A 24,401-nucleotide genomic window follows, 5' to 3' on the forward strand; every position below is an offset into this window, starting at 1 on the left:
ATGGCAGCACCTCAGTGTTGTCACAGCTCTGTAGATATCTACTGATTTCACCCGCAGCCATCAGCAATTCACAGCTGAAAGCTGGCAACAGTGTTGTAAGCTGTCGAGGATCTTCTTACGCCATCTTACCTATAGTAAATTACTTGCATTCTGCATTCATTACTATTTTCTTTTCTCGGTTAAGACTGAAACTTATTTACAGTTGGCTTCTGCTACTCTTCTTCTCCTTAGTAAGCAATATTTAGATTATAGGCTGTACCGGTCCAAAAGCCTGTGTTTGTCATTTCTGTGCTGCATTTCAAGAGCATATATATCATTTTTGTGAGGTCTGTTGTTATTTCTACAGAAGGTTTCAGGTTGAAAGTTAACAAGAGATTCTGTAAATGTGTTCTGTTTTGAATTCTTTATAAAACTCATCCGGTAGAATCAAATTTTCATTTCCTTCTGTTAATCTGTTGAGGGTTTACAAAAAGCTTTATAATGTAATATTTATATTCATCATCTGTGTAAACAAATTTTCACTATTTTCATAGGTATGTAAGAACGTTCTTCAATAAAATATTTTTTTTCTATTTTGGTGTGTCAGATTTGAAATGAAACTCCATCTTTCTACAATTTCCTTCACAGTCGTCCTCATAGGCTGATTGCTGTAACTGATGCTGCTATGAATTTCATATATACAAGTTAATTTAATTATGTTATGCTCACACAAGCAAAAATTACAGATTTTCTGTAACATACCAGAGACTACGTCAAATGTCTGCAATAAAGGGATGTCAGCAATGCCACTACTCCTGCTGGATAGTGCAGAACTTGGGTGTATTTCTCTGTAGTCTTTCAACATCAACTACCCATTTCTAAGCACCAAAAAAGTGTAAAGCCACAGTCCTGGTTAATTTGCTAATTCTTAATTCAACAGCTTCCTTGATCACAGACTCCTGCATGTTGTTGTGCAAAAACCACAGTTTTGTCTCATCAAACAAATTCAATGTTTGGTTGTGAGGATAATTTCAGCAACCATGGATTTGTCAAAAACTGAGTGCACAAATATATCTGATAGTGTATGTCGGCTTGTAGTATACCGATAAATGAAATCACCCACCAAATTTAAAACTTATAGGTAAAACACATGACACTGTTTACATTCCTTCTCTCCCTAATGAACTGTGAACCCAAATGATTAAAATATTGGCACAATGTGACTGTTCATAAAAAAGCCATCAAAATAGTGAATAAAATACGGCTAAAGGAAGACAAGGCTGAGGTTTTTTTTCCCCCCCCCCCCCCCCCTCCCCGTCCTCTCTCTATATGCTAAATCCCGCACAGAAGAGGGTAGTGTTAAATACATTTATTCACTTCCCAAAATAATTTAAATTTCACTTACTTTGCTGTGTGATGACTGCACATTCTGAAGAAACAGTACTTAGTTTGTATTTGAATTTTTTTTTCCAATTACTTTTTCATGCAGTTAACAATGAGGGAATTCAGCCGCAGTGATACACTCAATAAATACCACATGAGCTCAGTGCTGGTCTTGCGACATGATGAGTAGGCACAATTGAAGATTAAGAGCCCTCCAAACTGCCTTGTGGGTATTGTTAAGTAAAAAAAGCCTGATGGAGGGATACCTCTAACATAAAATCATGGGGCAAGGGAACTGAGGAAGATGAAGTGAACCCATCACTTCCATGAGAAAAAATGTTACATAAATCCTAGTCCTCTACATTGAAGGTTGATGACTGGGCTAACAACACACACTGTTACAGGGATACATTACGAAACACCCAAAACAAGCTTCACAAACGGATTCATATGTTTGTGGGTATGGCAACAAACAGGAATTATGACACAAAAATATACAGATGGAGACATGGAATGTTCATATGTTGAATGTACCAGATACAGCAAAGGCATTGGATGATAAATTGCGAGAATACAAAACGGATGTCTTTGCCTTACAAGATATCAGTAAGAAGGCAGGCAAAATGGAAGAACTAATGCATCTAGCACAATGGGATAGGGCAGTGAAAAGAAGAACGAGGAATAGAAAGAGCCTGCTGAAGTTAAATATAAAGCAGCCAGGTAAAGATTCTGTTACAGTAGGATCAAAGATTGATTTAAGAGCATTTCCATCCCAGGTGTACCTGTCCCTACAGAATAAAAGCATGACAAAAGTATATCTTATCAGAAAGACCCTGACTTTGTCACTATATAAACAGCTGATAATTATCTATGTAAAGTAACATAAATGGTTTCTTTTCAAATACTACACTGAAATAGCTGCTGAGTAGCACACCAAGAGGAGCATTGCCTTTTTTTTCAAAGAAGCAATTTTCTCTTAAAACGCAAAAATAATCTGAAGTAACTACCACTATGAGGAGATTAGCACTCTCCTTCATGAAGAGATTTACAGAACATGATGCATGTGTGTAAATGAATAAATAAATAAACCATTCCATACCTTGCACTCCATTTTAATGTATATATATTTAAGTAGTCTACAATAGGACACTGATTCATTGTGGCTAACAGAACCTGTTAATAGCTTCTCAAAATGGGTTTCTCAAGGGACTTTACAAAGAAAACAATATATACAATCACACAAATGAAGTCTTTGTTGCACAGCAAAAACTATCCTGCTGACATCCTGTGAACTTACCTGTGCCTTTTCCTGGAAAAGTTTTTCACACATCACAGTCAAATTAATCAATAGCCTGCCTAATCATACAAAACAACCACCAAATACTCTTAAGCCATTTCTAATGAATGATTGTTTGACCCAGTAAATGTTTTCGTAAACTATAAAAAGCATTGTACCAATTTTTTGTAAAATCAGATTGTTGGGGATTTGAATTTGTGCTATTCATACGCTTTCTGTTTTTGTTCACATATAATTTTGAATGGGAAATGTGACTGTTACACATCACGCACTTTGTTGCTTACTATTTCCTCCAGTACTCAGGTCATTTATTATAAAACAGTTATCTTTCAGAGAGCAGACAATTACATGGTTCAGATAATTTCTGTGGAATGTGTTATAATGTTTCAACAGAGTGGAAATGATACCAAATCATGAACAAGGTTCTTCACATTATGACACTAACATTTTTACAAGCTTTAAAACCCTTGCTTCACGTAAACCTGCCTATCATGCATTAAGTTCCTGAATTGCAGATATTTCTAAAAAATGTTTAGCTTCATTTCAATGTCTAAGTAACTTAGTTTGCATTCACCAGTAAGCCACAAGTAGGCCAACTAATTATCACATCAAAAATGTCATACAACTGTATTCTAGGAGCATAATCCAAGTATTTGTTTAAACCTCCTTGTAACCTAATTAGTTTAGGAGCCACATAAAATTACTGTAATGTTGGGACTATTAAGTGTGAATTTTGTATGATGACATCGACTGCATGTAAACATGTTCAAAGGTGAATAAGTATTCTTTTCTGTTCAGTTATATGTCTGTTTACATTTATTGTCTGTCTGTTCCTACAGACAAACACTTTTTCCGAGTACCACAATATGGAAATAAAGACCAGAATATCACTACCCAATGACAAGCTCAGTTATAAAGCATCATAGTTAAACCTTTCTGCTCCCGTATGATTAATGCATTAAACTGACTAAAGATGACACTGACATAAGATAACTATACAAAAATATTTTGGTCATTTACTACAGTGAACTTACATCTGCTTGTGTAACATTGGAGTTCTAATAAATAATGTTCCAGGAGTTAAAGAAGTTGGCCACGACACTGGAGCAGAGATGATATACTTCCACGAGTTCTTAATATTTGTGACTGGAGACCAGGTAGGTATTTATACAATTATTACAAATAGATACTCCACGTATTATAAATTTAACATAATAATTCTTGATTTGTTTTCCCTTAATGTAAGTGGATGCACAAAATTAATATACTGTAACTTTGAACAGTTCTTTCTAGCCAATATCTGATGTGAGTGAATGTCAGTAATTTAAAATCTCTACACTGAGAAACCAAGAAGTTTTTACAATCATTACAAAACATGAAGACCTATCTAAACAACTTTTCAATTATAGATATCACTTTAAAGCTCATTCTCCCTTTCTCTCTCCACAGAGCTAAAACATTTATCTCTACAAACTATAACAACAATGTACAAGCAGTGATTGTCTTTTACAGACAAAAATAATTGATTAATTTTCACGTAAATCTATTCTTTCCACCCTTGGTTTGAATCTGTATCATGGTTTCCAATCACTCCACCATAGCTCATGAATGGGTGTAATTTTTTGTATGAAATAACACAATAAAAATATCAGCTAAATAACTTACAACTCAAATAAATTGAATCATCAGTATACAAAAAATTTATTTAAGAATAGTCAATTGATAGTCAATGTGCAATGTACAAACAAGTTTTGTGCAAATGAACATAAAAAAGTAAAATTGACAATTCTAAATGTGCAGCAATATGCAGGCATCAGAATGGCAATGATATGTTCACACGAAAGCATTAGGCCTACTGTACAATTTATCTCCACGATTTGAATTACAACACTGCAAAATAATTCTTACAAGTTTCATTGTTAAGCCATAACCAACACAGTATATGATAACCATTGATTTCACAATGAGTCACACATACTTAATCTCTCTTGTAAATTTATGGGCAAATAACTACATTATTTCTACCAAGGTTAGGGTGAAACGCATATAATTTCGCCATAATGCATTCATCAGAGGCGCAAAAATCAAAATCAAAATGAGATTTCTACATCAGTCTTAATTGCTTTAGCCAGTACCACATGCATATCACAAACATCTTCCACTGTTATTTAGAAGTACAAACGAACAGCAGAAAGAACATTACGACACACAACAATTGAGTGACCGTAGTAACAGCATCTTCTTTTTCTTCATTCTAGCAAATTATTGCCTATAAATTTCAAAGTATGTTTTTTTCCAAAGAGTAACAAAACACAACAGAAAGAGAAATACAAAATTTCGCCCATTGTCAGGCAATTACAGTCTCTCAATATGATTAATATCAACTGAAAATGACTGAGCTGCGTCGTTTAAAAGTCTGTGCTGCGTTTGTCGATGCCTGTTTTTAATGGTATGGTACATAAATGAACATATTTGCAAACTACGGAATACTTTCTGAAATATTTAAATGTTCATTAATTTGTCTGCTCTTCGCGACTGACTGGTATTTCTTTAGGTCCGCTGGCAGACTCAAGAGGTGCCTCTATTGAAAGAACGCCGTCATTTATGTAAGACTTCAGCTCTTCATTTTCACATTATCGGGAATTGTTACCTGGCGCACAATTTCTTGGTAAAATCTGCTTCCGTCCTCGGATGTCCTGTCCATCTTCGCCGAGAGCGTTAATAAACGATCCTTCAATGACACTTGTATTTCTTCTGGTTTGAAACCTTCAACGTCAATGTTATACCGATATGATTTTGGTGAAGTGCTGGTGCCGGATATCGGTATGTAACGAGGCCGTAACCTATTGAAGGGAAAACCGCCCATGATTTCCCTCTCCAGTCTCTCAACCTGCCGCTCCATATCGCGTGCCAAGGACCGAAGATCAGAAGATCTGCTGAAATCCCAGAAACTGCGGCACTGGGCAGGCTGCCGCAAAGCTTGACGTACAGCTACAGTAGCTGGCATCACTCTTCCGAATGATCGCAACATAATGTATACGATATAACTCACTGGTGCAGATGCAGAAACACCGGGCACGTAAACCCTCACGCTTTCCACTGACAAACTGCGCGCAGTGGGCTTGTAGCCCGCATTTATAGAAGCGGCTTACCGCGACGCTCTACGCCTTGCATCAGACAACAACTAGACGCATCTCGAAAGTACCAGAGATCTCACACATCTGCGCAGTACAGCCGACCAATAGAATCTCAGAAACGTAGTTACGCCGTTGTTTCTCTTTGGTGGGACGAGATAGATCTGAATCAGAGCGGTGTTGCACAATGATACTGCGAATTTACATATGATTTCAGAAACGCGTGAAGTTTTCACGTTGCTGCAACAGAACTAACAATTGCAATAGCTAAACATAAAAGAATTTTCTAAAAACGAAGTATAGTACTGTAGGATACTTACAAGTAAAATAAAGTATAAACGAAAGTGAATTTTGCCACTTATAATGTACATGGGGCCTGTGCACTTCCAATTTTTTTATTTATTTACAATTTATTTATTTATTTACAATAACAGTTCGTCAAAAACTTCGATATATTAAAGCGGCTCTCACACCATCAATAATTGTCAGTTGGCAACGCGACTACACAATATTACATGTTGAATACGTAAAGCGTGTGCCTCAATTATATTCGGTACGGCTAGTAAACAACGAATAAGTGGAAATGCATCCAAGAATGGCTGAAAAAAAGGAGCGACTTGGCGTATGTAAATTCAGTGACCCGAAAGATATAATAAACTATTTTTGGATGAGCCCTGCATCTTACGACAAATGGTTATGTTGATGCAATTAAACATACCGAAGCAAAATAGATTACTGAGAGAGGCAAACGCAGCAGATGATAGAATTAAGTGCAACTTTTAGATTTCTGGCGACATGCAGGCCAAACAAATGCCTTAAGTTTAGTGCTGTAATATCAACAAACACGAATAGCAAAACTGTTACTGAAACCTGTCCCGTGATTACAGCTATCCTGCGATGATATATTCAGGTAATTAACGTAATATTCTTATGTTTTGTGATAATATGGTGAGGCTGACATATATTTCGCAAATCTTTTAGTAGCTACTGCAAAGATATGACGTACTTTCATAAGTACAAGCCATTTTCCTACACTGCTGTGTAATCAGCAAGTTAATAGGATTACTGTTTTCAGATTAACAAAGAAAGCAATGCCATTGACCACTATAATGTTGTAGTCACTGTCTGTATAGTCGTCACAAAACCAATTTGTGTTAAGAGATAACTTGAAAAATTGAATCTGAGCAATGACATACACAAATACGGACTGATAACATAAACAGCAAACAGTACATACATGGCACACTAGCTCCGAGTGGCTGAGTTCTGACAACACCTGAATGGCGACTATTGTCAAAACCGCCAGTTCGAGATGACATAAGCTCTTTACGTAGTAGCAATATTGAAACATTTTGGAGGAAGAATAAGCCACGTAATTACCAGTGAGGATTATGATCTTTTATTGAAAGCAATACGAGCACTTGGCGTGCATCAAGTAAGGCTATGTAAATGTAATTAAAAACTTCTCGTCAATATTGGTAGTGTTGACTTGCGTGTACCCCTCAGATGCCAATATATTACCGTTTTTATAATATTATTAAATGTGAAGGGATCCCTTAGTTCGGTACTCTGAAGGTTACGACGATTATTACAGTTCTTTACATAATAATGCCCAATTAATCTATGATTATATTAGTCGTATCGTTACTCATTAAAGACGTAGTCGATAATATTTTTTCGAAAATGCAACTTTACATGAGGTTGCTTACATGATTTAAATCTTAGTAATACTCGACAAAATATCAGCCCGATGAAAATACTGGCAAAATAGACAAATGTACGAGAATAAGTCAATTACTATCCGCAAAGTAGTTATAAAATTTTATTGTAATCAAATAGGAAGCTTCATAGCGATCCAAATGTGTTTTGCAGATGTCGAAGCGCGTTTGTTTATGCAACTGTGTGAGTTGTTTTGGGGCCCATCTTGCACAGACTTTATGAAACCCAAGTCTGTTGTGGATGATTTCATAGGCAGAACCGTGACTAATTTGCAGGCGATGTGCCACTTCGCCAATAGTTAATCGTCTGTCTAAGAGAATGATTTCATGCGAACGCTCAATGGTTTCTTCATTTGTGTCGGTAAACAGTCGTCCGGCTCCTTCATCGTGCATAACACTTGTGCGACCATTTCGGAATTTTTACAATACATTCGTAAACACTCCGTTGTGGCAAAACACTGTTCCCGTACTGTACCGAAAGTCTTCGATGAATTTCGGTCCGTGATATGCCTTCCGACCACAAAAAACGGATCACTGAACTTTGTTCTTCTTTGGTGCAGACAGACAGCGGAACAGCCAAGATTAACAGCACGGCAGCAATAACGAAACTAACATAGCAGCTTGAAAATTGTGAAGATATGATAACAAATAAACAAAGCATGCGTCATCAACGTAAAACGACAGTACCACCAAAGTAAACAAAAATATAACGAAATTGCGGATAATAATTGACAAAACCTCCTAAAACTGGGCACTTCACGAAATGCATAAATGTATCGGGCATTAATTATACGACTAATGAGTCACAACCATTCAGTCATGTCATACAAATACCAAGTTCTATTAGTGAGTAGAGAAACTAAGTCGAATGACTGTGTATGCTAGTTTTTGATAAAGCAAATGGAAGCGTATACTTTTGTTTGTAGTATATACAAAACTGCAGATGGTCTACGACAAAGAGTTGCTAGCATAGCATTTTGCGGATCAAGTCAGCACCTCCTAAACCTGTCCTGATCAAACACATTGCATTTGTATTTCTTTATTGGCCCTGTAAATCGTGTTTAGATACATATTTTGCACAAACGATGTAGAACAAGTCAGGTAGGTACAGCATATGCAACATCATACACATTGTTATTTTGAAAAGATAAATAATTAAAAATTATTCAGTACATGTTGAAATTGATGACAAAATTAATATAATGAAATAAAATGATAGATTGGTTAAGAATATTTGAGCAGTTACACTATACTTTTCTGGTACTCTAAAAACTCAGAAACAGAATAGAAGCAGTGGTCAAGCAAGTACTCTTTCAGTTTCACTTTAAACTTTTGTAAATTTTGCATCTGTTTCAAATAGGATGGTATGTGATTGTACATCATTATGCCTGTATGATACACTCCTCTCTTACAAATGTTTGTACTTACAGTATTGACATGCAAATAATGCTTCTGCCTAGTATCATGAGGGTGGTAATCACAGTTGTACTAGAATATATTTCCATCTTTTAAAATACTTCCTTTTGTGAAATTTAGTATTTCATACATATATAAGCAAGGAAGAGGCAGTATATTGAGATTTTTAAATATTGGTCTACAGGAGTCTCTGTACTTAGCATGGTTTATTATTCTAACAATCTATTTCTGTAGCCTAAATGTTTTGTTTGTACCTATGGAGTTCCCCCAAAAGGTAATTCCGTACATCAGACATGAGTGAATACTGCCATGGTACATTGTGATCACTGACACACGGCTTGTATTTTGTGCGAGGATTTTAACTGCATACATAAGTGTGTTTAACTTTTTATTTACATGATTAAAATGTGTCTCCCATTTTAGGTTTTGCTGAATATGTATGCCTAAAAATTTTGTGTCGCTCACAGATGAGACAGTTTTTCCATCAATTTTAAAAATCGGTCTTCCAGGATGTAGTTTCTATGAATTTGGAAAATTGCCTCACTGTTTTTTCATTATTTATTATTAGCTTGTTTGTTCTGAACCATTGTTTTAAATTTTGTATTATATCTGTAGTTGTTTTTTGTAGGCTTTCCTCAACACATGATTTGATTAGGATATTTGTGTCATCTGCAAAAAGTACTGTTCTCCTTTAGTTATTTTTTCTGACAAATCATTAACATAAAGAATGAAAAGAATTGCCCAAGGACTGACCCTTGAGGAACTCCATATTTAATGTTTTGTGCATTACTGTAAAAATTACAATTTTTTTGTGTTTTTATGTCTTTGTATTTTATGTGAGTGATCTGTTGATGGTCATGAAGGTAGGAATGTATCCACTTGTTTGGCAGGCCTCGTATTCCATAATTACCTAGCTTAGCTTCTGCAACAGAGTATTATGATCAGCACCGGTCTGCTTTGACACATGAAGTCCTTTGTGACGGCGTGAGTTCACGTTGTGAAGGATTGTAAAGCGTCCTCTACACCGTCAACAATATAGTAAATTATTACTGAATTTCCCCCTAGACTGATCAATAATATTGTGGTTCGGAATGCTGATAATAAAGACACTGCCACCGTGATGATTTATCTACTTTGCAGCAAGTAGAAAAAGAAAAGGTGGATGACGAATTGGATGCAGCGTCAAAGATCACACACGGAAACATGATGAGTGAATTAAGTTTGAACGAAAAAGATTATCATAACATCCTGATACATTGCTGGAAATTGTTGTCAGAATACGAATACATAGCTGTCCCCGTACATACGTACTTGCCCCTCCTCTTCTCCCCCCTTGGAATCTGGTGTACGGTGTTTTTTATTCATTACTAAATTGTTATACACTTCTAGTAATTAGTGGTTTCCCATGATTCCGCTTAACCTCTTGTTCAGGTAAATGCAGCACTATTTGGATGATCGCAATGAGACAGTACTACGGCTTTAGCAATTGCCGTTTAATCGTTTGTTTGTTAAATATCAAAGCAATGTATGTGTAGCAAATATTGTGTGGATAACCATCAGTTCTGTGGGAGATAATGCGATTTATGTCAGTTCTTGTGTCATTGAGCATCTCAAAATTAACTAACCTGTTTACATAAAAAATGGCAATTTTAGAGTCTCTCTCCCTCATCCTCTTGATCAGAAAAAAAAACATTACAAGTCAGTGTTTACCTATTGTGCTAAAATACCTCGTCACTGACAGTTCTTTCGAAGACTTCAAATTTACAAATGCCATTTCACCTTAAAGTATTTGAGATATACCATAGTTATGGAAACATGTCATGCTATAATACATACACTAAACAATTATATTTGGGTAAGTAACGTTTACACTCACATGAATACTGGTATACACACTTTTATTCATAGTTCTGTATTAATTAATTTTTTTAAACTATCGTCCATCATTGCCTTTCCCCTTATTTTCTGTGCAACATTCATACAACTGATTTTTACTATTTCTGGTTTTGTACTCAATCTGTTTTAACATTCCGTAATTCTGGCACTTATTTATACATTTCGATGCACTCTAACCATAATGATCTTTCGTCTAGTTTGAACTCATTTTCAACACCACGACAACGAATAGTGGACACCATGATATCCATACTCTGTAGCACATGAGAGGCTGGCAGGGATATTGTCAATACTGCCCATAGACAACAATATTTCCAGGCAGCACAATGTTTACCATCCAGTCACATTAATGTGGCCACAGCCTATGTTTGGCGTCAATGCGCAGTAACCACATCCAAACGGGAGGTGGCAGCATTAGCGATGGAGGGGTTTACAAAGCATGTCGGGGAGATGCGGAGAACAGAGCAGTTGTTGTTGTAATGCGGAAACGGAATGATTTATCTGACGTCCGAAAGGGCATGATAACTGGCTTTCGGGGCAAGGGCAGAAGCATTTCCGAAATGGCTAAGTCTGTAAACTGTTCGCGTGCCGTTCATCGCAAAATGGCGCTATTGAAAACCACCTCCAAGACTACTGTGATGCTCCATGAGACAGAGATGACAGGGTTGAAAGACAGCTGCGGAGATGTGTACTGGCAAATAGACGTGTAACTGTTGAGCAACTGACTGCCCAGATGAACCAGTGGGCGAGGTACTGAAAGTGTCTCCTCAACGACCGTTCAGCAAGTGTTGCTGCGTATGGGCCGACGCTAACGGCGATGATGACTGAAATTTGCACCCCAGAAGTGCAACCTGATGTCCGCTGGCTGGCGACAGGTGGACTTTTCAGATGATCACGTTTTATGCTCTATCAGAGAGAGGCTGTTGGCGTGTATGGTAGATTGGAGGAGAATCTCTGGGTGACCTCGTCATTCTGGAAGGCACAATGGATCAACACCGGTATGCAACTATCCCTGGGGGTCATGTACCCCCCCCCACTTCCAGTTTGTTTTTCTCGGCACGATGGTGTCTTCCAGCAGGACAATGCAACGTGTCACATAGCTCACAGCATATATGTGTTGTTCGAAGAGCACCAGGATGAGTTTGCCATATTCCCCTGGCCACCAAAGTCCCCGGATTTAAACCCAGTCGAAAATCTGTGGTACCATCTCGATCGAGCTGTTCGAGCCATGGATCTCCATCCGAGGAACCTAGTGCAGCTGGCCACGGCTAAAGAGTTGGCATGGCTCTGCATCTCAGTCGGTGCCTCCCAGAACCTCACTTTCTGCACTTCTCGCAGTGATCTGCGCTGCAAAAAGTGATTATTCAGCCTTCTGATAAGTGGTCACATTAGTGTGGATGGACTTGACTTGACTTAATTCCTTTGGCCCCTATGGGGGCATAGGGCATCCAGGAGAACTCGCCATCCATCTCTGTCTTTGGCCATTTGCCTCAATTATGCCCAGGTCTTGCCAACTCTTTTTGCTTCCCCTTCCATTGTCCACTTCCATGTGCCCTTGGTCTTCCTCTCTTCCTTGTTCCCTGGGGATTCCATTCCAATGCTTTTTTCTCGATGGCTCCATCTGCTTTTTTCAAGGTGTGCCCCAACCAGCCCCACTTTCTCTCTCGTATCTGGTCTTCTATAGGTATCTGGTTTGTTATTCGCCAGAGTTCCTCATTACATATTTTTTCTGGCCACCAGATATTCATGATGCGTCGAAGACATCTATTTATAAAGCTTTGTAACTGGGTTGTTACCTTTTTATCCATTTTCCAGCTTTCACTGGCGTACAGAAGGACAGCCTTCACATTTGTATTAAAAATACGGATTTTTGTTTTGTATGTGATATTCCTATTTTTCCATATTGGATACAATTGTATGAAGGCAGCATTTGCCTTTTTAATGCGGTTTTTCACGTCATCTCCAGCTCCACCATCTTCCGTCACTATGCTACCCAGATACAGGAATGAGTTGACAGTCTCCACTCGCTGCTCACCTAATAACAGGGGCACCTCCATGTTCCCTGAATTTACTCTCATTTCCTTTGTTTTGCCTGTATTTATCTTGAGGCCAGCAGTCTCTGCGTCTTCTTTCAGCAAGTTTAATTTAGCTTGCATATCAGTCAGCCTTGGAGCTAATAAAACTATGGCGTCTGCAAAATCCAAATCCTCCAGATGTTCGTGGATCCCCCACTGGATTCCTCGTCTCCTGCCTGCTGTGACTCTTCTCATAACAGAGTCTAGAATGAGTATAAAAAGTGTGGGTGACAAAATGCAACCCTGCCGAACTCCAGTTGTTACTTTTATGGGCTCTGTCATATTTCCCTTGTGGAGTACACAACATTTGTAGCCATCATATAGATCTTTTATGATGTTTAAGATCTTCTGTGGTATGCCATACTTCCGCAACACCTGCCAGAGCACTTTATGAGCAATCAAAATTAGCAGAAGAGGCAGCAAGACAAGGAAATATGAAAGAGCTCTACAACATTACGGTTGTCAATGAAGAACTTCAGACATGAAGGACCAGTTAAGAACAAGAATGGTGTGATGCTTACAACTCAACAGGCACAGCTACAGAGATGGGAGGAGCACTTCAGGGAACTGTTAAATTGTGAAGACAATCAAGAGGAACAGGTAAGAGATGTTCCAGAGGAAGTCGAAGAAGATCAAGATATAAATTTGCAGTGCCCCACAATGGACGAGATTAGGATTGCCTTGAAAACACTAAAAAATACAAAGGCTCCAGGCCTAGACAACATAGCACCGGAGCTCTTAAAAGCCGATATTGAAAGTACTGTTAAATTGCTCCATCCTTTGCTGAAGCATATTTGGCTTGAAGAGAAATCTCCAAAGGAGTGGAAAAATGGCTTGGTGGTAAAGCTCCCAAAAATGGGAAATTTGTCAGACTGTAACAACTGGCGTGGTATTACATTGTTGTTAGTGCCCAGTAAGGTCCTCACCAGAATTATTTTAAACAGAATTACAGAATCCCTTGAAAAGCGACTGCGTAAAGAACAGGCCGGTTTTAGGGCACAACACAGCTGTGTTGATCTTATTAACACTCTTAGGATCATCTTAGAGCAAATCAAAGAATTCCAAGCAACCATGTACCTGGCATTCATTGATTTTCAAAAGGCCTTCGATTCCGTGAAACATAAAGTGTGGATGGACAGTCTGTTTCAAAAGTTTTTGATGTGTTCAGTATTATTGTGCAACCTCTTAGTCTCGCCCCAACATGTTCAATATTATTGCGCATCAAGAAATATTGCGCAGTATTATTGACCAGGGAGCACTTAAGTAGTCTATTATTAAATTTTATCTGAGGTTATCTTAGTAGCTAGTGTAACCTATGATGTTTGTAAACTATGCTGATTATTCCAAATATGTACAAGGGTCGTGTAAACTGTCCTGTTGTGGTCACATGTAGTAAGCGTTGGTTCATGCAGTGCAGAATGGCAAAACAGAGGCAGCCGGCGACCGAGGCGTTGCGAAGTAAGCGTGGCACAGATAGCCTTGCTGACAGAAGCGGTCTACCAACAAGCTGATGCAGGACGCACACAGACAGAGCGCTGACCAAAGCCTGGAGACTGCTGAGTAAGGGGAAGTGAGGCCAGCACGCTAAGTTACGCTGCAATATACTGCAGGAGTAATAACAAAAAGCTACCACCAAGGGTAAAAAACGTCCTCCTGCCGGATATAAATAGTCGAGCACAGGCAGCAGCAGACAGAAGCCATCTGGAAGCAGTTCGGATCTGAGGACGGACGTGGTCCATGTCCGAATGTTCAATCTTTGTAGGTGATGATTCCAGAAGTCTGTTCCAGCTCGCAGGAGTCATCCGTTCACCGCCGGATGCCAACTTCAGCTCTGGGGGTCGACCCGACTTCAGTCGGCACCAGGGCTGACCAACTACAGCGAGAACTTCCAGCAGGACCGGCCGCAGCGCGGTCTTGGTCACAGGCGCCGCCGGGGACTGACTCCTGGACTTCACGGCAACCTGACCCCACGGCGCGTGGTCCATCCGTGACGGGACCTCGCGGACATCGCGACTGACGGCTTCCCAGCTGCCGGTGCAGCAGGCGTCGGCAGCTGACCTCACAGCAAGTTCATCTCAACCACAGGGCATCGTGGCATCAGCTACCGAGTGCGATCAGCAGCGCGCATTGTCGGAGAATCTACACAGCAGCAGCCAGGCAGAGGGATCTGCAGGGCTGGGCAGCAACAACAAGGGAGAAATTGTAAAAAAGTTCAATAAATAATTGTAAAACTCCAAGCCATCTCAATCTTTGGAGCAGCCACTGTGTCTGCTACTAACAAGTCACACGACGTCATAACAGTCCCCTTTACTCGAAATATTGTGTCATACGAAGGACGTGCGAAAGGGGGCAATTGCCCCTTATTGGAACCTGACTGCAGCCTTTTATTCGTTAGCTAATTATCTCGATTTTCTAGCAATCATTGTCTGCGACTCCATTAAACTGCAATCACAACACCAAGAAGTTGTCCGATGTAAATGAAAGTTTGTAGGTGTGTTGCAACATCTGAAAGATGCTGTCTATTCATATTTCGCACCAGGCGTGTAAGAATGGCGCGAGTAGCGCTACTATGAGGATGCAAGTCAGGTTTGCTTTAAATACGTGCTGTAATGGTCATAAGCGTTAGTTACCTTTGAGACTCAATGTGGTAAGTTGATGTTAGTCAAGAATTTCTTTAAGGCAACAATGACGCCCGTACCAGCACCTCACTGAGTTTCAACGAGGTGGTGTAATAGGATTGTGAGAAGCCAGATGTTCTTTCTGCGATACTGCAGAAAGACTTGGGCATGAATGTAGCCACTATACATGACCGCTGGCAGCGGTGGACATGAGAATGTACGGTCACAAGATGACCGGACTCCAGATGGTCCCGTGGCATTACCTGGAGGGAAGACCATCATGTTCAGTGCATAGCTGTGGTGCGTTGTAGTGGAAAAATGTAAGTAGGAAGATCAAACCTGAAACATTTAGATACAGTATTACTGGTGTCCTGCATGACACAGTCAAGTCGTTTAAATATCTGGGCATAATGTTGCAAAACGATATGAGGTGGAACAAGCATGTGAGAACTGTTGTATGGAAGGTGAATGGTCGACTTCAGTTTATTGGAAGAATTTTAGGAAAGAGTGGTTCAGATGTAAAGGAGACAGCATATAGGACGCTGGTGCGAACTATTCTTGAGTACTTCTCTCAAGTGTTTGTTATCCATACCAGATCAGATTGAAGGAAGACATTGAAACAATTCAGAGGCAGGTTGCTAGGTTTGTTCCCAGTAGATCCGAACTACATGTAAGAGTTATGGAGATGTTTCGGGAACTCAAATGGGAATCCTTGGAGGGAAGGCAACATTCTTTTTGAGGAACACTATTGAGAAAATCTAGAGAATCGGCATTTGAAGCTGACTGCTGACCGATTCTACTGTTGCCAACATACATTGTGTATAAGGACCACAACGATAAGATACGAGAAATTAGGGCTCATACAGAGGCATACAGGCAGTCGTTTTTCCCTCACCCTATTTGCAAGTGGAACAGGGATGGTATGGGGTGCTCTCCACCATGTGACATACAGTGGGTGGTGGTGTATCTATGTATATACAGGGTGTTACAAAAAGGTACGGCCAAACTTTCAGGAAACATTTCTCACACACAAATAAAGAAAAGATGTTATGTGGACATGTGTCCAGAAACGCTTAATTTCCATGTTAGAGCTCATTTTAGTTTCGTCGGTATGTACTGTACTTCCTCGATTCACCGCCAGTTGGCCCAATTTAAGGAAGGTAATGTTGACTTCGGTGCTTGTGTTGACATGCGACTCATTGCTCTACAGTACTAGCATCAAACACATCAGTATGTAGCATCAACAGGTTAGTGTTCATCATGAACGTGGTTTGAAAGCCAGTGCAATGTTTACAAATGCGAAGTTGGCAGATGCCCATTTGATGTATGGATTAGCATGGGGCAATAGCTGTGGCGCAGTACGTTTGTATCGAGACAGATTTCCAGAACGAAGGTGTCCTGACAGGAAGACGTTTGAAGCAATTGATCGGCGTCTTAGGGAGCACGGAACATTCCAGCCTATGACTCGCGACTGGGGAAGACCTAGAATGACGAGGACACCTGCAATGGATGAGGCAATTCTTCATGCAGTTGACGATAACCCTAATGTCAGCATCAGAGAAGTTGCTGCTGTACAAGGTAACACTGACCACGTCACTGTATGGAGAGTGCTAGGGGAGAACCAGTTGTTTCCGTACCATGTACAGCGTGTGCAGGCACTATCAGCAGCTGATTGGCCTCCACGGGTACACTTCTGCGAATGGTTCATCCAACAATGTGTCAATCCTCATTTCAGTGCAAATGTTTTCTTTACAGATGAGGCTTCATTCCAACATGATCAATTTGTAAATTTTCACAATCAACACGTGTGGGCTGACGAGAATCCGCACGCAATTGTGCAATCACGTCATCAACACAGATTTTCTGTGAACGTTTGGGCAGGCATTGTTGGTGATGTCTTGATTGGGCCCCATGTTCTTCCACCCACACACAATGGAGCACGTTATCATGATTTCATACGGGATACTCTACCTGTGCTGCTAGAACATGTGCCTTTACAAGTACGACACAACATGTGGTTCATGCACGATGGAGCTCCTGCACATTTCAGTCGAAGTCTTCGTATGCTTCTCAACAACAGATTCAGTGACTGATGGATTGGTAGAGGCAGACCAAGTCCATGGCCTCCACGCTCTCCTGACCTCAACCCTCTTGAATTTCATTTGTAGGGGCATTTGAAAGCTCTTGTCTACGCAACCCCGGTACCAAATGTAGAGACTCTTCGTGCTCGTATTGTGGATGGCTGTGATACAATACGCCATTCTCCAGGGCTGCATTAGCGCGTCAGGGATTCCATGCGACGGAGGGTGGATGCATGTATCCTCGCTAATGGAGAACATTTTGAACATTTCCTGTAACAAAGTGTTTGAAGTCACGCTGGTACATTCTGTTGCTGTGTGTTTCCATTCCATGATTAATGTGATTTGAAGAGAAGTAATAAAATGAGCTCTAACATGTAAAGTAAGCGTTTCCGGACACATGTCCACATAAAATATTTTCTTTCTTTGTGTGTTAGCAATGTTTCCTGAAAGTTTGGCCGTACCTTTTTGTAACACCCTGTATAGATGCAGATCAGGAGCAGCTGTCACCACAGTGTCACAGAGAACTGTTATAAATCAGTTACTTCAAAGACAGCCCAGAGCCAGGCATTCCACTGACCCCAAACCACCACCATTTGCGACTTCAGTAGTGTCAACTGAGAGATGACTGAAGGGCTCGGTGGACGTCTGTTATGTTTCCTGAGGAAAGCTGGTTCTGCCTCAGTGCCAGTGATGACTATGTGCTGGTTACAAGGAGGCCAATTGAGGGCCTGCAACCAACCTGTCTGCATGCTAAACACACTGATTCTATACCTGGAGTTATGGTCAGGGATGCAATTTTGCATGGCAGCAGGAGAACTCTCATGGTTATCCCAGTCACCCTGACTGCAAATTGTACGTCAATCTGGTGACTTGACCTGTTGTGTTAACATTTAGCAACAACATTCCAGAGAATGTTTTCCAAAAGGATAATGCTCACCCACATACTACTGTTGTAACCCAACATGCTCAACACAATGTTGACATGTTGCCTTGGCCAGCTCAATCACCAGATCTGTCTCCAATTCAGCACATATCGGACATCATCAGACGACAACTCCAGTGTCATCCACAACCACCGTTAAATGTCCTTGTATTGACTGACCAAGTGCAGCAGGCATGGAACTCCATCCCACAAACTGACATCTGGCACCAGTATAGCACAATTCATGCACATTTGCATGCTTGCATTCAACATTCTGGTGGTTACACTGGTTACTAACGCACCACCATTTCACATTTGCAGTGGCTTATCTCACACTTACATTAACCTGTGATCTTGTAATGTTAATCACTTAAATGTGTTACCTAGACAAATGTATTCCTAAAATTTAATTACTCTACATTAAATATTATTTGGTGTTGCATCAGTGTATCTTGGATTTTCTTAATTATCACTGTGTTAATAAGAAATGCTGATTCACTGGTGCAGCTGCAGTTTTTGGCAATGATCTGCAGTCAAAGCAGAACCGTGCCAAAGTAATATCTTCGGTCTTTTTTGGTCACTTCGGCATTCAGCCATTACCAAGCTACAGAAGGGAGCCTTGTGCATGGTTTCCCTCACCCATTCCCAACATACAAACATGGCAGCAGCATGTGCCACTCATCCATCCCCAGTTCCCATAAGGATGCTCCCTTCCCTAGTTGCACAACAGAGTCACAATAGTGGTTTACCATTTCTCAGTAGAAAAATAAAACACACGATGGCTTACTGATTTTTCATTCTATTTTATACAGTAGAGTTTATTGTAGTACACTCAGGAGAACACTGCCATGCTAGATTTTTAGATGTGTACACCTGCACGTAATCCAAAACATATTAGACAAAAAAAAACATATCCTGGTACCTTCTCAAAGTCTACAAGTGCTGAATAGTAGTGTGACAAACTGGATAGATCAGGAAGGATCACCTTGGTGCAGTCCTTCATACTACGCTTTATTGAATCAATCCAAAAAAAGTAGCTTTCAAACCACATTTCGTTCAGCTTAATTTATGACAGTTGACAATAAAAAACAGAAATAATGAAAGAAATGCAATAAATCCATTAACATGAACAGATGTGTAGTTTTATAAGCAAACAAAGTGTTATAGAGGGCATTAAAGCTGAATAAGCCTTCTTTAACATTTATTCCCTATTTCTCCACTTTGAGGAATATTAATGTGACATTTTTGTTGATACATTATTCTGCAATTTTTTTCCTATAATGTGATTAAAATTATTGATAGTTGACACTTCATGCGTTGGAGCTGGTTTTGTCCAGTCAGAGCACTCAATGTCATCCATGAACCATTTGCCATTGCCAAACTGCCACTACAATTGATCAGTTCACTTCCAATTCTTTGTCGAGTTTACTTTCTTGATGTGTTTGGGTCCCAAATCATGGGTCTGGCACTTTTATTTCATATTTCACGCCCCCCCTCCCCCCCCCCCCCCCACACACACACACACACGCATGCACACATACGCACACAATGATGCTAATGCAATACACAGTTGATACGAGGCACAAACAAAATAATACTGGATATTTCAGCACAACATGTGATTCAATGTGACACATACAGTTATCATAATCACAGAAATTGGCTTGCATTAGATGAGTGTAGTACCTTTGAGATAGTGAAGGACTCTCTTGCTGCTTTCCAATGCACACTAGTAAACTAACAATTATATTGGCCTAAAACACTAGCTGCATAAGGTATGTCAGGGCTTGTATTAGTACTAATGTACAGCTACCATCTCACAAGTTACTGATATGGACTTTAACTTTATCACTATACACATCTCAATGTGTTAATCCAGTTTCATTAGTGTCCCTACAGGAGTACAGTTAAACATATAAAAGCAAGTCATCACAGCTGCAATATGAACCTTCTGACCAAGTTTTGTACTACCTTCCTTTTGGTTTCTGTAAGAGACAGTCAAATGAAAATGAGACAATGGAAAAAGTAAGTAAACTGATTGTTATTTCAAAAGTAATTGCCATTAGTGTTAGTACATTTATCCCACTGTGAAAAAACACAGTCAGTTCCTTCATGGAAAAATGTTTGCAGTTGCCTGCACAATGATGATTGTACACCAGTGTGCACCTCTTCATTCGAAGGAAACTGATGGCTGTGAATGTCTTTCTACAGAGCTCCAACAATATGAAACTGACATATTTAGAGGTTGGGACTGTCTGGAGGATGTGTAAGGGCTTCTTAGTGAAACTTCTGCAGTGTAAGTCAAAACAACAGGAACATCAGCTCCAGGACACTTACGATGATCTTTTTCTTTAGCTGCAAGGGCCCACTGCTCATTGACTTTCTGGAACACAGTGCATCAATTAACCCACAGCAGTACATGGACACTTTGCAGAAATTGGAGCATGCCATCAAGCCCAAATGCCCACTCACATGTTGCCAAGGTGTTTCGACTACGCTGCAGAAGTTCTGACACCTGCTTACTTCCTATCCAATGGAAAATATTATGAACAAACAAAAGGTGTGGTGATGGGTAGTCTGTTATCACCTGTTGTGGAGGACGTATACCAGGATCAGTTTCAAGCAAAGGCACTACAAATCACCAAGATGAAACCAATGCATTTCTGTCGGTACATGGATGACACATTTGTAGTGTGACCACACATAGCAAAAGAGCTTCAAGAGTTTCTGGAGCATTTAAACTCCATCCTTCATAGTAGAAAATTCATTATGGAACTTAGAAAAAAGGCTTATGAGATTTCCTCGATATGTTAGCTAAGAGGAGATAGGACAGGTCCCTCGGTCATGTGTGTGTGTACATAGAAAAACACACATTGACCTCTTGGTCCATGCCTTGAGCCATCACCATCCATCACAAAGAAATTTGGTGCCAAATATTCTGGTCCTTGGAGCTTGAACACTTTCAGATAATGAGAGCCTAGCCCAAGAATTACAACATCTATGAATAGTGTTATGAAGTAATGTATAGCCAGATCATTAAATTGTAAGGGTGAAGGAGTCAAAATCAAGGATGCCTGAGAAAGAGCTCGAGACAGACTGAGGAAGAGAACCGAAAAATTTGGTATTGATTTTATGCTGGTCTAAGATCTGGAAACCCCCTAGGGGGTACATTGAGATTTTTATAGGTACTTGGACAGGAATTTGTTTGGTAGACACTGGTGGTCCTATTTGTGGCATTTCTGGTAAGTTAAGAGATAGATTGAAGAAAACATAATATTATGCATAAGTCCCTATCACAGGTGCTAGAATTAAAGGAACCACAGGAAAATTTAATAAATAGACAAGCTCTGATTTGATTCACAGTTGGTAATTTTATGTTTGAACCAGGTTGTCTAGTGGTCGCTGATCTGAATAAACACATTTTGTTAGTGATGGACTGGATAGTTAAAGCCAGTGTCTTGTAACTTGGAAAATATAAAGTTATTGTTTGTAGAATGAAAATCTGGAATTTGTGGAGTTTGTAGAAGCGAAATCTGAAATTTGAGAAGAAACTAAATTACACATGCAATTTAATGAAAACTGTAGCAATCAGTTAAGAGATGTTGATGTTTTTGGTGATTGGAACTACAGTTTTATGATAAAAGTTTGGTTAGTGACAGCCTTTTACAGTTAGTTTCAGGTAAAATAAACACAGCAGATAATTTGAGTAGTACAGAAAGAGATGATTTACATAAATTTTTGTGGGATTGCTGTGAAACAGAGAGAAGCCAGGTAGAGTGAAAGACTATATTTGTAGATTGAAACTGAGGAAACATGTCTTTTTCCATCAAATCCTATGATGTTCCCGTTTGCAAAAAGAAGAAGAAGAAGAAAGAAAGAAAATTAATAATAATAATAATAATTTGAAGAGAATTACAGAAATTGCAGACATTGAGGATAGTAGAGAGGGGCAGCAGCCAATAAAACAACACACTGGTTGCTGTTTCCAAGAAAGATGGGGGTGTAAGATTAGTCCTTGATTCTGGGCCTGTGAGTAAATTCTTAGAAAGGGAGACAGATCATCATACATCCACAGAATAACTTTTGAGCAAATTCCATGACACTAAATACTTTATTAGTCTTGACTTGAAATGAGTTTTTCAGCAAATTACTTTAGAACCCAACTCTAGACAATAAACAGCATTTCTGTACAACAGGAAGAGTTTTCAATACTGTATTGTACATTTTGGTCTAAACATATCTTTTGCAGAATCTATACATGCTTTGGACTTTGTGTTAGGTAGTGATCTACTCTTGAAACTGATTGTTTATGTAGATGAGATTTTGGTTACTAGTAAAACATGGGAAGAACACACACAAATTTTGAGGGAGATTTGCAGAAAAGTTTAGACAGGGAGGCATGACCGCAAAATTAGAAAAGTGCAAGTTTGATATGAAAGAGTTAAATTTTCTGGGTCACACAATTAATGAAGAGGGAATTCTGCCTGATAAAAACAACCTTTTGGCCATTGCAGAATTTCCAAGACCAAAGACAAAGAAAGAACTTAGATCATTCTACAGTTTATGTAACTTTTACAGGCAGTACATCAGAACACAGTTAGTGCACCATGTTTTCATGAGTTACCAAAGAAAAATTGTATCTGGGAATGGACTGAAGAGTGTCAGGAAGTTTAATGAAATTAAGAAACAGCTATTCAATAATGAAATACTACACAGACCCAATTACTCATTGACATTTTATTTAATGACTGATGGAAATGATTATGACTTAGGTGTACACTTGTTTCAAGAGAGCAAAATTAATGAAAAGATATAAAACCATTCAATCAGTTTTGGTAGTAGGGGTTTACAAAAACATGGGAAGAGCTACACTGTTACCGAGAAGGAGCCTGTAGCCATCATTTGGGGTTTTAAGAAATACAAGAATTACCTAGTAGGATACAAAGAAATAGTTTACACCAAATACAAAGCATTATGTTATATACAAGAGTGAAAATTGTACCACAGCAGAATTACCAGGTGGGCAGTTTATTTGCAACAATTTGATTATACCATCCAGTATATAAAAGTACTGTATTCTGTCTACATTACTAGTGGGGGGTGAACATGAAAATGACAGCTTTCAGGACAACAGAAATTTCAGAATAATGGATATTCAGGGAATTAAGGGACAAAGAGAAAGTGTAAAAATTTGTGAACAGTTAAGATGAAATCAGAACCAAGATGATGAGTGGCAACTGGTGAAAAGTTATTCAACAAAGAAAGGTCATGAAAAAGTAAAAAAAATATTACCAGGTTTATAAAGAAATTTTATTTCAAAGAGCTATGAGCAGAAAGATAATACACTGTTTCACAAATGATTATTTTCAGAAAGTAGGTAAATACATGTTATCTTATCTGATAATAAAAGTTAATTTACATCAAATGTATGGAGAGAGTTTGTTAGTGATGAAAACATAAAACTCATTCTTGTATCAGTTTATTTATCATCTGGCAATCCAACTGAAAGATATATGGGAGAGATTGGCAGACTTTGCAGAACATATTGTGCAAAAGATCATAATTGGTACTGTTAAATTAGTCAGTTTGAAGATATACTGAATAGCCTACAGCATACTATCACATGTTTTGCTCCATGTGAGGTAAATTCCAACAAGAGGCCAGCGAATTTACTTTAGAGATTAGTTACCCAACATGTACCCTCTGCCATGCACCTCATGGTGGTTTGCTTTGTACAGATGTAGATGCACAGAATTGCCTGCAGATAAAAAAGAGGAGATTGTTAAGAAAAATATGGAGTTGTATCATAGTAAAAGAAAACAAAAACATGATAGGAAACTGAAAGTCCCTGAGCCCGAAGTAGAAAATCTTGCCTTAACTGA

The 24,401-nt window shown here is 39.2% G+C and overlaps 1 protein-coding gene and 2 long non-coding RNA genes across 3 annotated transcripts in view; 1 reads left to right on the plus strand and 2 right to left on the minus strand.

Moving 5' to 3' along the window:
- LOC124804630 overlaps window positions 1-7,065 on the minus strand; it is an 88,835-nt gene extending 81,770 nt beyond the window's left edge. The window contains exon 1 of the long non-coding RNA XR_007017357.1: window positions 7,031-7,065. This is a non-coding gene — a long non-coding RNA (uncharacterized LOC124804630). The remainder of the gene's footprint in view (window positions 1-7,030) is intronic.
- Window positions 4,337-5,896, minus strand: LOC124804629 (15.7 kDa heat shock protein, peroxisomal-like). The gene is given in 2 exon segments (XM_047264841.1): window positions 4,337-5,285; window positions 5,288-5,896. Coding segments are annotated over 2 exon segments (516 nt in total). The 5' UTR covers window positions 5,691-5,896; the 3' UTR covers window positions 4,337-5,172.
- LOC124804631 lies at window positions 6,296-15,135 on the plus strand. Its single transcript, XR_007017358.1, has 2 exons — window positions 6,296-6,703; window positions 14,687-15,135. It is a non-coding gene; the product is annotated as an uncharacterized LOC124804631 (long non-coding RNA).
- The last annotated feature ends 9,266 nt before the right edge of the window (window positions 15,136-24,401 follow it).

Source organism: Schistocerca piceifrons, chromosome 7, assembly GCF_021461385.2.
Source record: "Schistocerca piceifrons isolate TAMUIC-IGC-003096 chromosome 7, iqSchPice1.1, whole genome shotgun sequence".
Classification (NCBI taxonomy): domain Eukaryota; kingdom Metazoa; phylum Arthropoda; class Insecta; order Orthoptera; family Acrididae; genus Schistocerca; species Schistocerca piceifrons.